Source organism: Wasmannia auropunctata, unplaced genomic scaffold (genome assembly GCF_000956235.1).
Source record: "Wasmannia auropunctata unplaced genomic scaffold, wasmannia.A_1.0 LD335728.1, whole genome shotgun sequence".
Classification (NCBI taxonomy): Eukaryota; Metazoa; Arthropoda; class Insecta; order Hymenoptera; family Formicidae; genus Wasmannia; species Wasmannia auropunctata.
In genome coordinates, this window is record NW_012027162.1 from 41,208 (window position 1) to 58,650 (window position 17,443).

Consider the following 17,443-nt stretch of genomic DNA (forward strand, 5'->3'; position numbering starts at 1 on the left):
CGAATTTCGTAATGTAGGCACAAGAAGAATATACGGCTTTATTCCTTATCTTTTATTAAAATGTTATTTATTAGCAGCCGCACGTCATTCAGATACGCTTTTATCGAAGTTTTATCACGTTATCACGATTCCTCGAAGTGATGTTTGATTGACATCAATCTTTGTCTCCTTCGTTTATCGAATACACGACATGTATTAAATGATATTTTTAGTAATGAAGACCAGAAGGCAAGAAACGAGATTCTTTTTTTAAAGAAATGAATTATTGAATTATAAACTGTGTATTTGTTTTCAACAATACACAGCTTAAATTTATGATTCGATCATATTATAGATTCACAATAATGTCTATTCTATTTTCTATTTTATTTCTGGTAGTTTTATTGAAAATGTTTATCTTTTTTCAATTTTTTTTATATATAGCATGTTGTTACTTCTTGTTTCTTTAATTGCAATTTTTATTTAATTTAATTTATATTTCTTTATTTTTGCCAAAAAGCATTTTCTCAGAAATCAATGAAATTCTTTTTATCTTTTCTCTTTTTCCTTTACTGCTTAACTTTTTCATTATTTTTTCATTAATTAAATTTTAACGCATGTACTTTGGTACACATTATTATCTTTTAAAAGGATATTTTTCTTGACTACAACAAATTTTTTCTCTTTTTTCTTTTTTCTTTACTGCCTAACGTTTTCATTATTATTTCATTAATTAAATTTTAACGCATATACTTTGGTACATTATTATCTTTTAAAAGGATATTTTTCTTGACTACAACAAATTTTTTTTCTTTTTTCTATTACTGCCTAACTTTTTTATTATATTTTTCATTAATTAAATTTTAACGCATGTTTACTTTGATATGTATATTTTAAAATGATTTTTTTCTTGTACAACAAATTTCTTTCTCTCTTTTTCTCTTTCTTTCCGCTTGAGTTATCGTCATTGACCGAACAGTTCCGACCACCTCGGCGGTCAGAAGCTAACTGAACGGCCGTTTATGCCACGAACGACTCGGAACTGTTCAAGAACGAAATGCCGTTGTCGATTTTACCGAGTGGTTGCGCTTATGTCGACGGTATATGTACCGATTTCGCCTGGAATTCGTTTATTCCGGAGCTAGAAGTCGTCGCGGCAACAACGGCATTCCGATCGCGGTCCTTATTTAATGGTCTATCGATCGTGCTATCAAACTTTGATACTGGCGATTCAATTATTTCTGAACTTTCTCGTAAATATTTTGCGTTTTTTTGGACAGTAATCCTGTTAATCTCCGAATTTCGGTACTTCGAGGCGATTTCGGTGATTGCCGATTCGGAATTGTACGTTGCCGTCTTTGTGATTTCACTGCTAGTTTTATACTCTGTGATTGTGCTTGTGATATTATAAAAATTATTGTATATAAGGGACTCTTCGATCTTGTCCCTCGAACTGAACTCTTCAGACAAATTTTGAGTAAGTATCATATGCGATTATTCGAAAGAATTAGACGCTTTAAGTATGTATTAAGAAAAGAAGACTCTACTATATCTATCACGCATTCTATATAGCTCTATAACATACATAAAGTTAATTTTTTATTCCTAATTTTTTGTTTCATAAATTTCTAATTCTTTTTATTTCATAATTCTTTTATATCGTATAAAAAATATGATGTGGAATATTGGATATGTAATAAAAGTTTTTTATATTAAAAGTTTTGACTACACCGCACAGAAAGTGTCAAGTTTAATTATTTTAGTTATGTCACGCGTAATTTAATTGTAAGCTAAAGCTTTAGATTGGGCTGAAAGATTAACAAAAGACAGTAAACGTCATTCTTTCTTCACATATGCACAGATATTAAAATTATATTTAGTTTTGAATGCCATTGGAAATCCACATCTGCAAAATATAACAATGCAATATTATTCTGTGAAAAAATTTCTTTTAGTAAACCAATAGCATCGACAAATGCATATATATGAGTCACATCGCCACAAATGCCCTTGGTCGCGAGTTGTTATTAAATTTAACAGAACGGTTTGGGAGCGAAGCGATAAAAGCGCAGCCATAAACAAATGGCATTCTGGTTGGACTAATTTATTTAAGTCGTCATCGCGGACTCGGCGATCGTTTCTATAGTCGATCAATAAATCTTTGTTTCGCAAAGACGAGTATTATTAGGTTTGTAATGCTAGCTATTACGAGACACGCAAATCGATTTAGGATCAATTTAATCAATTTAATTTATGTAAAGTGTGGAGGCAAGTCTTTATCTCAGTCGTAATATAATTTGACATTAAAGAAAATGTATGTTATCGTATTATGTATTATCGTTTGATGTACATTTTGTTGTAGTAACGTTATAAAACATTATTATAACAATGGATAGATTATACTCTTTATTCGGTTTTTAATTGTCAGAAAATTGTCGTTCTGGCGCGATGACACCAATACTGTGTAAGTTCGATCAGGAGAAGTTGTAAAATTACACAGCTTGTCTAATCGCAAGCGATGTTTTTAAATAATTGAAGCGATAACACCGTGGTAGAAATATATGTTCGATGTACCGAGAAAGAACCGCTTACGCAAACAAATCTGTTCAAACAATCATTTACGGCCCTTGAACGGATACTTATAGTGCGGCGCAGTGAGGAATTTTGCGTGAATCGCGTTAGCAATCGTGCAGAACCAATCGAAAGTTTCAGTGCTAAAGAATAATATATAAGCTCGCTTATTTAAGCAACTTGTTCGGGGTTTGGGAGATTCCGTTTGACCGAGTTTCATTCGCTTCACCGCGCTTCCTCTCTCAATACTGTATAATATCTACCGGTGCGATTACGCTGCATAACCGGCTGAATATTGTTGAAGGTGGGTCAAGTACGTATGTTACAACTGGCTCGTACGTATACATATACGTATGATACGTATAAAACGTCGTCTACAATGAGACTTAAGACTTAAGATTTAAGAAAATTGACAGGGGTCGGTCGTATTGAAAATAACATTATTTAAAATATGTATTTTAAATAACAAAAAGTAAAAGAGTTATTTAGTATTTATTATTTTAAATATAGGTTCTTCTGATTTATTGTATTTTATATTTAATATTTTAAATATGATTTTGGAATCTATTTTATATTTTTCACATTTTAAATAAGTCTTGTTTCTGGAATTTATTTAATATGTATTTATTTGTTATTTTAAATAGGTTATATCAGTTACTTTACTGACTTCTGCTTATCAGGGATCGGTTGTATTTAAGAAAAAAATTATTTAAAATATGCATTTTAAATGAAAAAAAAAGGAATTTTATTTAGTATTTATTATTCTAAATAATTTCTTCTGATCTATTTCTTATTTAATATTTTAAATATATTTTTGAAATATATTTTATATTTTTCATTTTAAATAAGTCTTATCAGATTTTTATTGCCCCCCCCCCTGCGATATTTTATTTTAAATAAGTTTCTGGAATCTATTTTATATTTGTTACTTTAAATAAGTTGTATCAGTTATTTTACCGATCCATGAAAATTGACCAATCATAGTTGATTATTCATCCACGTCAGAAGAATAATTGATTATGATTGGTCAATTTTCGTAAATCTTAAGTCTCGTTGTAGACGACGCTTAAAGAACGTACGCCAGTCGTGTGTCAAAAAGCAGTCGACACGGACCGTGCGGCGAGTTGTTATCCGTAGCGGACGTGAGTTGTGATATAAACGCGTGAACCGACGTCGGGGATGCGGGGAGTCGTCCGGACGTGGATTTACTTCGAGAAAAAACTGACGACGAGAGTATGACTGTAGATAAACGATAAAAGAAATCATAATGCAAATGCAATAACCTCTCGAGAGGCGTGAGATAACGAAGTGAGTACGTAAATCGTATCACTTGACTTTTTTATTACTTAACGCGAAGAAAAGAAAAGATTTAAAAATTCGAGACTAAATCGGCGTGGCAAACGAAAGCGAATGATGTCAAGAATCGTTGTCTCGTGTTTTATCATATCATCCGATTTTCAGCGGACGCAATAGGCTCGATCGGCTGCGAAAATAAAATTTATATTCAGGAATGCCTATTTTGCTGGTTTTTTCTTCTTTTCTTTTTGTAGATAACGCGTTTCGTAAGTCGCGCTATCTGTTACGAGAGTACTGCGCGGTAATGAACATGGAATAAGATAGCGGAAGGATTTACAACGCAAAAGTATTGCTAAATAAAAATAAATGGAACATTCTTCTTTAAGTTTTGAGTGTTCAATTTGTGTTTCTATTAGAAAAAATGTGTGCACTTACACATAACACGTATATGCTTACGAAATAACGGCAAGATTATCGTAAAAAATATTTTTGGAAAAGTGACATTTCGGGAATTTTTTTTGAGCGTTCCGATGTTCAAAATGCTATCTGCATAGCACATGCGTATTTCCATAACAATACGCGTGTCAGCGTCCTCAATTCACGTTCGCATTTCGCGATGCAAAAGTCGCTTCATAAAACAGACAAAAGCATTACTTAAAATAAAATAAAAAATAAATAAAAAAAATATATATATATAATTTTACAAATTTCAACTCGCAAAAAAATGGTACAATATTTCGAAATACGAAATTCTCCGAGATTCGTCTTCATAAAATGCACGCATGTATTTCGTCAATTGCACGCTAAGTTATTCGTGCTCGTCCGAATGTTGTAGGGAAATGAAATAGCGCGAAATTAAATGCAAATTCCGTGAATGAAATAAGTACGTTTTCTAGTACCCGTCAGTGCGAAATCGCGCGATAACGCTATCCTTGAATAGAGGCACAGAAAATGCAGTTTAATGTCACTTAAGTGATAGCCGTCATGCAGTATTATGCCTATATATAAAGGTGATCGTTGAATGCGGTGAGAGTTTTGTATGCAAGAATTTGAGTAGGAGATCTAAATATAAAAATACATTAAGGACAGTATATTTATACGACATAATGCATATGTAAACTATTTTTTTATTACATAAATACTTTTTTTTAAATGTAAAACGGACATAAATATTAATATATTAATATTTATGTCCGCATTTTTTAAAATATCTATAATTCGTCTTGAAAACGTGCACATGCTGTTTTAAAACATTAACACAAAACAGAGCTAACAACGCGTATTTTTTTAAATGCTTGCCAGCTCATTAACAATTTATCGTTCAATCTGCAATTGTAATTATCTCGCTCACGCTTGTCTTTCTCATTGACCTCACAGTCTGCACCGCTGGACTTGTCCAGGGATCTGCTCGATCTACGTAAAAACCTATACTCGTTCGAGAGGAGAGAGCACTACAGAGATTAGTCGGCGATCTTGATCTCTCCAATCGTTTGTCCCTCAAGTTTTCAAGCTGGTCGCGCGACTCCAAAGTCGCGCGAAATAGATAAGCTCCGTCTATCCAACGGATTTAAGGTGGTTGCGAGGAACGCGATTTTTCGAAATTCGCTGACGACAGCAAGGCGATCTAGCAAGTCCCGAAAGTACATTCTGAAAGAAGTCATGCGTTCGTGAACTGCAGTTTATCGTAACGTGTATGTGTGCGATCGAGGGAGCCTGATCGAAAGAAAGATTGGAGAAGCTTCTCGAAGCTTGTGTGTGCACGTACCGTGGACGGAGCGAAGGGAACCGAAGGTGAGAACTGCCGACTATAAGCGAGTCAGTCGCATTCTTGGGAAAAATATATCCAGCGCGTCCGCTTATATGGCAACGGATTTAAATGGTGCGGTCGCGTGGCATCGAAGGAAAAACGCGACTTGTGAGAAAGTTGCATTTCACACGCCGTCGATTGAATATCGATAAGTGAGTATATCGCCACGGCGATTGTCGACGAACTCCAGATACCGATCGAATATATTTACTTTCAAATAGAATATTAATATCCTCTTTGTTTACAAAGAAAGTCCGTTGAACTTGGTGTCCCGCGTTCTGTGAATGATTCATTATTAGTAGTCGTGTGTGCGGTATTTTCATTAATCCACTGGTGACTAGCGGAAGGCCATCGGAGATCGCGTTGCGGGATCAAGGCAATAGCAGGTGCTTTTCTTCATCGCGAAGAAGATATTCTCTCGATTACGGAGGAAACGAGGAAACTGCTCCATTTTATGTGTGATCTCTCACCAGCTAGTACAATCTAAATCACTGTGATTCAAGCTGATTATTGTCAAAGGTCAGTAAAAGAAACTTGCAGGCTAGAAGCAATATATAGTCATCGTATTTTTAATTAGAGCGTGGAATAATCTCTTTTTTGCGAAGCACAACGTACGTTGAACTCGAAGCTCTGTTTTGTGCGAATAATTTATTATTAGTAAGACAACTCGGTGTCAATCACACTATAATTATAAACGTGAGACAAACGACGTTATTGCTGTGAACGCACGAATTATCCCCGTGATATATCCTGCGGTTGTCCCTTCAACACGAAGCCCGAACAGTTAAATCCGTTCTAAAAGGAGAAGCAGCTATTAAGTCGGAGCCGCTCGGCCGGGAGAAGCCGAGGACGAGACGGTATTCGCGACGGCGTTAGAGTAAGCGAAGCGACGGAGAGTGGAAAAGGGAAAGTCGGTGAGAGAGGAAGAGACAGAGATATAGACGGAGACCAATAGAGGAAAAGGGAGAGAGAGAGAAAAACGAATCTACGGTTCAAGTATAGCAAACCGATTTAGCCGGCGCAGCGTGCACGTGTTTCAAAGGAGGCATAAAGGAAGAGACCGAGAGACCGTTTGCCGAAGCAGGAGAGCGTTTCAAGATAGACAAAGGAAAGGAAACGGAACGATAGACAGACAAGAAAAAAAAGAGGGAGAAAGAGAGAGAGAGAGAGAGAGAGAGACGAAGAGAAGAAAACGGAGTAGGATCAGAAACAAGAAGATACACCCTATCCTTTTCGAAATTCGTACACCCCGGGATGGGTAAGAGTAGTCTAACGAACTCGCGTGCGGTCGAGAATGTTTTTGACGAGGAGGCTATTTTGAAGAAGTCACGATGGCGCAATCTCCTGGCCTTCTGGATCCTGGGCCTGTGCAACAATTACGGCTACGTCGTGATGCTCAGCGCGGCCCACGACATCCTTCAGTCCAAGTTCGGTGATAAGGTGAGTAAGCACTGCGGTGATTCTCGATCAACTCATCGCGAGAGGAAAACTGGAGGTTTCCCTTTAAATCCGGCACAGAACTCGGGGATGACGAATTTAAAATTGTATTATCTCGAATTATATTCTGAAATTAGAAACTAATAATTTTAAAGAAATCGTGATAATTTTAGTATATTAAGACGCGATTTAAGTAGCTTCATAAAATTTAATTTTTCGCGCAGTATTTAAAACAGAAAAATAATCATCTTAATTTATAATTATAATTATTTTTTGAACATAATTATTATGATTATTTTTTTAAGATTTGCACATAAAAAAGTGCGAACTTTTTCATGTGCAAAAATATTTCGAAATATATAATTAGATTGAGACATCATAGATTACTTAATTTTGAAAATGTATTCGGATAATCTTTAACCTTTACAAGAAATATTTGAGATTTATTATTGAAGTTCAGGCGAGACAAAGATAGCAATATCTCACAGATAAACTCACTGTATTGTCGCATACTCCAGATAACAAAGTGTAACTGACGACGAGTGTCAAGTTGATCTCAACAGCGTGAACTACTTTGCTTCACTCACAAAAGGCTAGCACAATGATTATTTGCGACACGTATACTTAGAGATCTTTTAACTTTACGCATCTTTTCTTCTCAATCTTGGAAATATTTTCGCGCGCGTCTTTATTTATAGCTTAAAAATTTTCTATAAAGTAAATAATTAATAAAAGTGAATAATTAAATTAAAGTAATTCATTTAATCTTTACCTAATTGATTAAATTTTTTATCGGATGTAAAGATATCTTCTTTTCTTGAAAATTATCTCTTATCCTTCAGTTCAGAAATTAGTCCAATAACGCGAGAAACGCGGTATCCGATAGTGCGTCAGCAAAGCTCACGAAAGATATTTTATCGATAGGTACACACACGCACACGCACGCACACACACACACACACACACACAAGGCTTATACCAATCTAGATTTGAAAATGTAACTTTGCAAACAAAGAATGTGTGAAGCGTTTGTTAAGAAGTCTGTGATTTCCAACTGATTTACTGAAACAGCAAATTTATCTGTTATATCTATTAATTAATTGTAACAATTTATAATTAAGTGATGATTAATAATTTACAATTAATTTATCAATAAAACAGAGAATAAAGTGTTACAGCATATTTATTATTTTTATATTGTAGAAGAAGATTTCGAACATTCGCGCAAAGTAATCGCAACTGAATTGGCACAATTAATAGATAATCGATATCTTCTTCTCCGTCCTCTTGAGTCAGTCTTTTGCAATTGACATTTTGCATGGATCAACATGTCAAATTGGTGATATTTACAGCTTCGTATAGCGGTCTGGGTTAATAGCGTGATCCAGCCACTTGCGTATCGATTAAATTCTTGTCGATACACGATATACCAGTCTGATAAGTAATTAGATACTCGTGATAGCTCCATGGAAAATTTTTTCATAAAACGATATTCTTAGACCGGCATTATGATGCAGATTGCGCGTTCTAATTGAATCAATCATTCAGATCTACGGCGCAGTGGTTTAGCAATAAATTGATGAACGTGATCCGCGCTAGAGATAATGCCTAATGAGCCGTTTCGAATAGCGTAATGATTTGCCTTCGCTTTTAAACGAGGAAAACGTCGTCGTACTTTAATAATTTATGTCGTCCGGTCGGATTCCCGAGCGAGAAAAAACGAATTGATAAAGCAGCACGTGATTTGCCATATTGTGCAATCAGCGTTCTTTCAATGCGCCGTAATTATGCGCTCAATATGTTACGTAAGTCAGAAAGGAGCAACGAGAATTAATTCATCATGCGAAACGTCATATTCGTGCAAAAAGTCAAAATTATTATTTATAATATAAGAAAGAAAGAAGCGGTGAATACGCGAGTCAGTGCGAAAATTGGTGCGCAATAAAATTACAAATGTATTGTCGGATCAAATAATTAAATTGTATTTTTAAAAATATATTATATTTGTAATTTTATTGCACACCTCGTATTCGCCGCTTCTTTCTTTCTTATATTAAAAATAATAATTTTGACTTTTTGCGCGAATTACACACGACTCGTATTCGCCGCTTCTTATTTTCTTATATTGAAATTTGCGAGCTCTATCATATTTTAGTATTATTTTTAACGTTTTCACCTATATCATTTATATAAGACAAAAATAATTTTTTTATACTCTGGAGCGATCTTAATGTAAAGAAAATAAAAATTGCAAAACGAGATTTTTAATGTATCGCCAAAAATCTTTACGAGAAAAATATTCAAATTAAATTCCTTGTGGAAAATCTCTCCTCTTTTTTTTGGAAATACTTCGTTTTAATTTTTTAATTGTTCGAAATGCTTTCTTTAATTTTTCTTTTTAATTTAAATGAATACTACAATCTCAATTGAATTTGCAAGCGTTTTTCCGATCCTAATTCTAGGATGCTCTGCCGAGCACAAATGCCACGACCAACACAAACAACACGGGAATTCGCACGTGTACCACGGTTTCGACCGGCGCCATACTTTTGGCAGACATTCTGCCAGCACTGGCAATCAAGATCACGGCGCCGTTCTTACCGTTTCTAGTGCAGTGAGTATCTATCTTTATTTCTTCCTTTCTTCTTTATATGTGTGACGCTACAAAGTTGCATTCTTGTGCATCTTAGCGTTATCTCGCGATTATTTGTTGGAATGAAGCCAGTGAGCACTGCAAAACGAATATCTCCCGCGAGATTCTCGCATTTTACTTTCGTTAATTAATTGGAATGACAATAGAACTAAATGCGTAAAAAAAAAAGAAGTAAAGTGTGACTTTATTTTTTTTGTTTCTTTTTTTTGCGATACGTTCGTATTGTCTTCCAAGTCTCGCGCGATTTTTCTCGCATTGCACAATCTATTGCAATTTACGTTCGAGCATTTTTCCTGTAAGATTAAAATGTCTTATCTAGACACCTGCAGATTCCACGCTTGGATGCTCCATACATACGGTAATATCGTAATTGGCAAGGTGACGGCACAATAAAAGTAAAGCGCCAAGATTAACTTAACATCGCGATGATTGGACGACGCTCTTGATAATGACGTATGCACTCTCAATTATATTAGCGTATCTTAAAAGACAAATATCAACGATTATTAAAAACGGCGATAATAACTTGATTGATAAAATGATTTTAACTTAATTGGCAGAGTGTTTAATTAATCTAAATTAGCTCCTTTTCTCTTATCTTGAATTTTAGTCTAAATCTCTTTATTCTCCGCGTATTATGACATGTAATGTCAAATTTGTAACGTCAGTATCTAATTCTAATAAATTTTTACCATGTAAAACAATTGTTCAAGATTATTATCTGGTTATAATTAGACTGATAATTTATAATTAGACTGATAATTTATAATTAGACTGATAACAAATTTCTTTTGTAAGACACCTTACATATTCTTTAGAAGAGAAAAATTCGAGATTCGTCCAAAGTGCGCTAAACACAAGAAAAATTAATCGAGTATGAAATCTAGCGTGCAATCCGAATGTTTCTGCTCCTCACTGTCTCTTTCTCTCTTTCTCGATAAATTTCCTCTTTTTTTTTTTTAAAAAAACCTCGCTCATCCGGCGCACGGCGGAGCCTCGGATATCGTGTAAGTCCTCTTCGCGGTTGTGCAAGCGACCGGGTCCAACCGTCCAAACGCTAATCGATCAATCGACTCCATTAATTACAGTGCTCGACTGGCTACCTGTGTGTTATTTTCCGCTGCAGGATTCCTCATGGTGTCGTTGAGCACAACCGAATGGCTCGCCATTATGGGCGTCGTCATAACGTCGCTCTCCTCCGGCTTGGGTGAGGTTACCATACTGAGTTACAGTAACCAGTTTTCCAAGTAAGTGTAATACATCCCTCCGTTTGTTACCCTCGTGTCATATTACAGACATAACATCCGTTCTCGCTCGTTTACACACACCGGAAACTGAAATTTAATTAAAAGGTCTCATCACCCCTGAGGTTTAAAATGATACCTTAAGTTTGGGATTTTTTTTGTGGGTAAATGGATAAACTTTATTTAAAATCTGCTTAGAGGACATTATTGTACATATATAAGAAATATTTTTTTATTTTTCTTATGTTCAAAATGGCGGCGCACTGACCTACACTTGCGAAATTCTTTTTTTTTATCGGTGTACAGGATTCCAGGCACACGGTTTAGCTTTGAACAAAACATAAAGAATTTTCTTTATCTACATATTAAAGACTAGAGAAGTATATAGGGATTTTTCAAAATATTGATTTTTCTCGAAATGGCAGCTATTTTATGAAAGACTTGTATTGACAAAAATACGAACTTTTCGTAAAAAGCTGTCATTTCGAGAAAAATCAATATTTTAAAAAATCCCTACGTACTTCTATAGTCTTTAATATGTAGATAATGAAATTTCTTTGTGTTTTACTTAAGATCAAACTGTGTGCCTGGAATTCTGTACACCGATTTGAAAAAACAGAAAAAAGGGATTTCGCAAGTAGGCCATTGCGCCACGATTTTGTACATAGAAAAAATAAAAAAATATTTTTTTAGTTTCTTATATATGTACAACAATCTCCTCTAAACAGCTTTAAAATAAAGTTATCTATTTACCCACAAAAAATCCTAAACTTAGGTATCATTTTAAGGCCTCAGGAGTGGTAAAACCCCTTAAGAATCAGGATAGACCGAGGAATGTTACAAACAATTAAGAACGGAAAACGCCAACACGATCAAAGCGGATTTAATGCTTCTATATATCTTAAAGTGTAAATCTTACGATTTTTTTTTGGTTCAAATAAACCACGCGTCGCATATCGCAGGACTTTCAACGCAGCTCTAAACCGAATAGTACGTAATATTAATAAGTTATTTTTCACAAAATTTAAAAGGTACATTATACGAACATCGATTTATTAGATTGCCGTTACAGAATTGGCAATTTAATTGTGATGTTGCGTATTATTCGATTTAGAACTGCGTTGAAAGTTCTGCGATATGCCGCGCGCGGTTTATTTGAACCAAAATAGTTGTAAGATTCACACTTTAGAATATTATGGAAGCACCAAGATTCGCTTTGACCGTGTTGGCGTTTTCCGTTCTTAATTGGTTGAAATTTATTTTTTATAACTTAATTCCGACACATACATTACAGATCGATTCAACACGGCTTCTGTTACATAATATTCTTATATATATCATATTAATTTAATTGTATATTAAAAGTGTAATTTATATTCATATAGATGCACGTATAAAATTAAGATAAGAGAGTTTCCTTTTTTTTTTGGAACGTTATAACTTTCTGCTTCAGCGCTTTGAAAATAGCAGGAGGAACGAAAAGGGGCGGAAGAGGCGTATAGAATTTAGACTTTGAGCGTGTATTAAAATGTCGGGTAGACTATCGAAGGGCATTTCGGGCTCTCGGCTCAACGTTCTGCCAAACGAGGTGGCGCAATCGAGAGCCTGTGTTTATCATCTATTGCTGCGGCAGCGGGTATATTTCCAGTGTATACACCAAATTGTAGTATTGACATTTAGACAGTTGTGAGGAGAGTAGTAGCGATAAGATAATGCAAACGTCGGCGAGGTCTCTGAAAGTGTGTGTGCGAAAAAAAAAAACGTAATAAATACGCGCGCGATTTCACATGCAGAAAAGTAAGATAAAAGGATGCGTGCAAAGCTAGCTCATAGATGTAATACCTAGATACGTTTATAATCACGTTGCGGGTAACTGCAGAATAACAATTACGACGGCAAAACGTAAGAGGACCCCGCGCCATAAATTATGTGTCTATTGTCCGAGCACTGTTATATTGTCATTCGAGACAAATCGCGGAAGCGGAAGGAGTCGCGTAATACAAACACTCGTTAGACAACCGCTCGTTAGATTTTTATAACGTCTGCAGATAAATTCGCAAACGCTAAAATTGTACGATAATTAAGCTTGCACATCAATTCTAATTTCTATCACACTTCGTAATTTATTCAGCCTTGATTTTATCGGCATCTCAACTGCTTGATCGCTTGATGACCTCGGCATTCTCTTATCGTTAATGCCTATTTTAATTCGCTCGCAGGCAAGTGATCTCGACATGGTCGTCGGGCACGGGCGGCGCCGGGGTGATCGGCGCCGTGTCTTACGCCGGGCTCACCACCGTGCTGAGCATCGAGCACACGCTGCTGGCCATGCTAGCCGTGCCGCTTCTGCAGGCAATCACATTCTGGCTTATCCTCGCGCACCCGGCGCACACCAAGATCCCGATCACTAAGAACGGCATCGACAGCCAAGAGCAGATCATCAAGGTCCCCAAGAAGAGCTTCAGGGAGAAGATCGGCTTGGTGCCCAGTTTGCTGAAGTACATGATACCGCTCGGGCTGGTCTATCTATTCGAGTACTTCATCAATCAGGGACTGGTAACGACAATATTCCCCTATAATCCCCTATATCTCTTATATATCTCTTCGCTACACACGTAATCTGTAATCTACTCGTATATCGTATATTGATAACAATTGTCTTTCTCGTTCTGTTAGTCTGTGAGCATATAATGGAAGAAATATTGGGAATAGAAATAATTATACACGGAAAGAACAATTTTGCTGAATCCAGATCTGAAAATAATTTTTGTTTAATAATCAAAATAATTTTGTACAAAAGTCAAAATGATTGCTAGAATATCAAAACGTTTTATAGCAATGCTTATCAGTTTTAACATTCCAACAAATTATTTTAATGATTTAACAAAAAATTATTTTCAAATCTGTATTTAGCAAAATTTTAAGACCTTTCAACAAAATCGTTCTTTCCATGTAAGAATTTCAATTAGAAACCGTGTATTTCACAGTCTGATAGATTCAGGGTTGGGAAAGTTACTTTGTAAAAGTAACTAGTTACAGTTACAGTTTTTGTCTCTCAAAAAATAACTAGTTACCGTTACAAGTTACCGACTCCGAAAAGTTACTTTTCAGTTACTTTTAATAGAACAATATTAGCATGATAAAAAAAGATTTACATTTACATATATAATTTTATTAAAAAAAAAGTAATGCGCGTATTTAAATATGCGAGCATTTAAATATTTCGCATAATTACGATTAGATGATTGAATGAAATGTTGCATAATTTTTATCCATGAAAGTGACGATTCTGATATACAATATATATATATATATATATATATATATATATATATATAAAGTAACTTTAAAAGTAACTATTAGTAAATTAGTTACTAGTTACTTAAAAAATCTAACTAAGTTAAGGTACAGTTACACATGGAAAGAAAGTAACGAAGTTAAGTTACAGTTATTGAAAAAAGTAACTGTAACTATACTTACAAGTAACGAGTTACTTTCCAACCTTGGATAGATTGAAATCCTTATATTTATTCCTGTTTTTAATATTTCTCCCATTTTGCTCATGCGGCTTTATGTAATCATGTGATTATATATGATTTTAATTGCCACGTTCGCATTTATGCATTTATTAGATCGGATCGATAAATTCCCGTTTTGATCTTTTAAGAGGGAAATATATGCAGGAATTTCATCGTCAGGCAACGTCTGTGCTAGCTTCATCGATTGCGAATCATTATCTGGCTTATTAATTTCACATGCCATTTTAACTGAGCAACCGAAACTTTGTTCGTAGTACGAGCTTATCGAATTCAAAGACATCTGGCTGACACACCCCGAGCAATACAGATGGCTCCAAGTGGATTACCAAATAGGTGTATTTATCTCGAGATCGTCGGTGAACCTGGTCACCATCGACAAGATCTGGATCATGGCCGTGTTGCAGGTAACAAATGGAACGTTCCGAAACCGAGAAATCGAACAAAAAAAGTACGAGAATTCATTGTGTTTAAATTGATTGATTTTTTTCAGTTCGTTAACGTGATAATCCTTCTCTTCGACACCCTCTACTATTACATACCGAACATCTGGATTGTTTTTGCCCTTGGACTGTGGGAAGGACTGCTTGGCGGCGCGGCGTACGTGAACACGTTCTATCGGATGTCGTCCGAGGTAACGATATTAACGATGCTATTTCTTCACTTAAGGAGCACATTAAAAATTAGAAATGAACTGTGCAGTTCAAACAATACGAAAGAACGCATTGAATTCTCTGCAATTTAACGCAGAAGTGACGATCGAATATTTTGCCGCGTTGTCTGAAGATACTTTCTAGAGGTGTGCGAATAGTTCGAATTTGAATCAAGTCGAATCGAATCACAGTTATAGATTCAATCGAGTTTGTTTTCGAATCTGCAAGATTCAAAATCGAATAGTTTGAGAATTTTGAATCGACAATGGTACGATTTCGAGTCGATCGCCTATTTTATTTTGTTCATTTATATCTCCCGCGCGCGACCAATTATTCTTATCTAATAAATAAGTATTTTTGATATATGATATATGTAATGTATTTATATAGTTTAATAAAATATTCGAAAGCTATTCGTGTATACACATATTATTAATATTTTATAGTTCAAAATGTCAAATAAGATCCTTTGTAATGAGATGTAAATTGAAAACAGGTCTTTAGTTTGTTTGAATCATTGCGTAAAATAACGTAAATCATAAATTTTGATTTATTCTTTATTACGTTTAAATTAACATGCAATGTTAATCTGGGAAAATTTGATTCAGATTCGATTCGAATTAAAGAGATTCGATTCGATTCGATTCGACCATGCAAATGCTTGATTCGCACACACCTCGAATACTTTCTGGCTTAAAACTAATCTGACGTGAAATCTTTTGCAGATTCCGAAGGCGGATCGCGAGGCTTCTCTGGGAATTGCGTCGATGGCGGATTCAATCGGCATCGCGTTGGCCGGATGGCTGTCCATGCCCGTTCACAATGCCATTTGCGGGCTGCCGCAGCCGACGCGATTGGGCAGCTAAAGATATCGCGTGGTGGTTCGCGTGTCGACCGAGTGATAGCGAAGTTTTCACACACGAGTGGAACACTCTCGCTTCCAAAAGTTCCTCAACGCAACATGCTGGCGATTAGAGGCGAGGATATTAACGCGCGGCTTGTTTCTTTTATTAATTTACAATTGCATGTAGATCAAATGTAACTGTTCGACCGCGCGTACGCGGACCGTGAAGCGATTAAAACGTTCCAGCCCGGTTAAATCCAGCTCTAATAGGTGCGTCTGAGTTGACGAAGTTTCGAGGAAAAATTAACAAAGGATGCACGCGACACGATGGTGAATTTTTATCGTTACTTTAATACTATTTTATAATCATTGTTATTTGTTATTGGATTTTTTAAACGACATTTTTTAAAGTCACGATCGTGTCGCTCGCAGAAACTTTCTGTGTAGATCCATTTTAAGCACTTTCTAAGCAGTTTTGAAACTTATAGAATGTATTACAAATGTCCGAGCTTTATTCGGTACAAACGTTTAAAAGATTAGGAACAGGGGCATATTGCAGTACATGTCGCATATTGAATATACATAATACATTATACGGCGATGTAGCGAGTTACATACGAATACTCTCTGCGTTTTCTCGCTGCGGAACGAAAGAATAAATCTCTTTTGAAAATAACTGTATCTAGATTCTGCGTAGAATGTTTCATGAAAGACTGCGCCTAAATTTTTGAGCGAATTGTACTGTAATCAAGTCTATTTCTTCCATAGCGTATCTAAATTTTGGCTTGTACTTGCAGTCTTGTTTAGTGTATAGTAAATCGTAGGTATATTCTGAGATTACTGTTAGTTGTTGATTTTTTTTACATTGTTACCGGCTTGCTGCGACGAAACGAGATATTACGCAAATATTTTCGTGCGTCCCCAAAGATTCCGCACCGTCGAGAATTGATCGACGCCGATATCTCAGTATTAGTAGCTACAATAACAAATTGATGACCTCGCCGATGGATTAAAAATCGTAATAACGCACTTGGATTACACCGTCTCCTTTCTTACTCACTTGCGATTAGATATAAAAATTACTAGTTCAAACTATATATATACCACGTTTCTACTTTTTGATGTATCGATAACTTTTATTCTTACTTTTATTTTAGTCTTTTGATTGAGAGATTGTGATTGTGAGTATTAATATTATAGACATTTACGTCGATTTTAATAAAGTCAAGATTACAAATATTTTTTCTGTCTTGTGGAAATGATTGTTTTCAACGACACAATCCGAGAAAGCAGCAACTCAAGATATGTTTCTATCTTATAAATTAAAAAGGATCCAATCTTCGTGTAATATTTAATAGCGACAAATATTACGAATGCTTCATTTATAACATACAAATGGAATAATTAATTATGTCGTAAGCAG

The 17,443-nt window shown here is 35.3% G+C and overlaps 1 protein-coding gene across 4 annotated transcripts; it reads left to right on the top strand.

Annotated features, from left to right (window-relative positions):
- Window positions 1–891: 891 nt before the first annotated feature.
- LOC105456291 (battenin) lies at window positions 892–17,259 on the top strand. 4 transcript variants are annotated; one of them, XM_011700238.1, is made up of 9 exons: window positions 892–1,456; window positions 5,224–5,805; window positions 5,995–7,093; window positions 9,553–9,704; window positions 10,832–10,990; window positions 13,207–13,543; window positions 14,781–14,930; window positions 15,017–15,157; window positions 15,902–17,259. In XM_011700238.1, exons 3-9 carry the CDS (start codon window positions 6,908–6,910, stop codon window positions 16,040–16,042), a joined length of 1,266 nt encoding a protein of 421 aa, XP_011698540.1. In that variant the 5' UTR covers window positions 892–1,456; window positions 5,224–5,805; window positions 5,995–6,907; the 3' UTR covers window positions 16,043–17,259. The 4 variants fall into 4 exon arrangements, with proteins under 4 accessions (XP_011698540.1, XP_011698536.1, XP_011698539.1 ...); XM_011700234.1 differs by having other exon boundaries at window positions 893–1,456; window positions 5,224–7,093; XM_011700237.1 differs by lacking the exon at window positions 892–1,456 and adding an exon at window positions 1,463–2,854 and having other exon boundaries at window positions 5,224–7,093.
- Window positions 17,260–17,443: the final 184 nt, after the last annotated feature.

Excerpts from the sequence above, each read along its gene's own strand:
- LOC105456291 (XM_011700238.1), top strand. The coding sequence starts at position 6,908 with ATGGGTAAGAGTAGTCTAACGAACTCGCGTGCGGTCGAGAATGTTTTT. Across the intron at positions 13,544-14,780 it reads ACTTCATCAATCAGGGACTG|TACGAGCTTATCGAATTCAA; the intron begins GTAACGACAATA and ends CTTTGTTCGTAG. Across the intron at positions 14,931-15,016 it reads GGATCATGGCCGTGTTGCAG|TTCGTTAACGTGATAATCCT; the intron begins GTAACAAATGGA and ends GATTTTTTTCAG.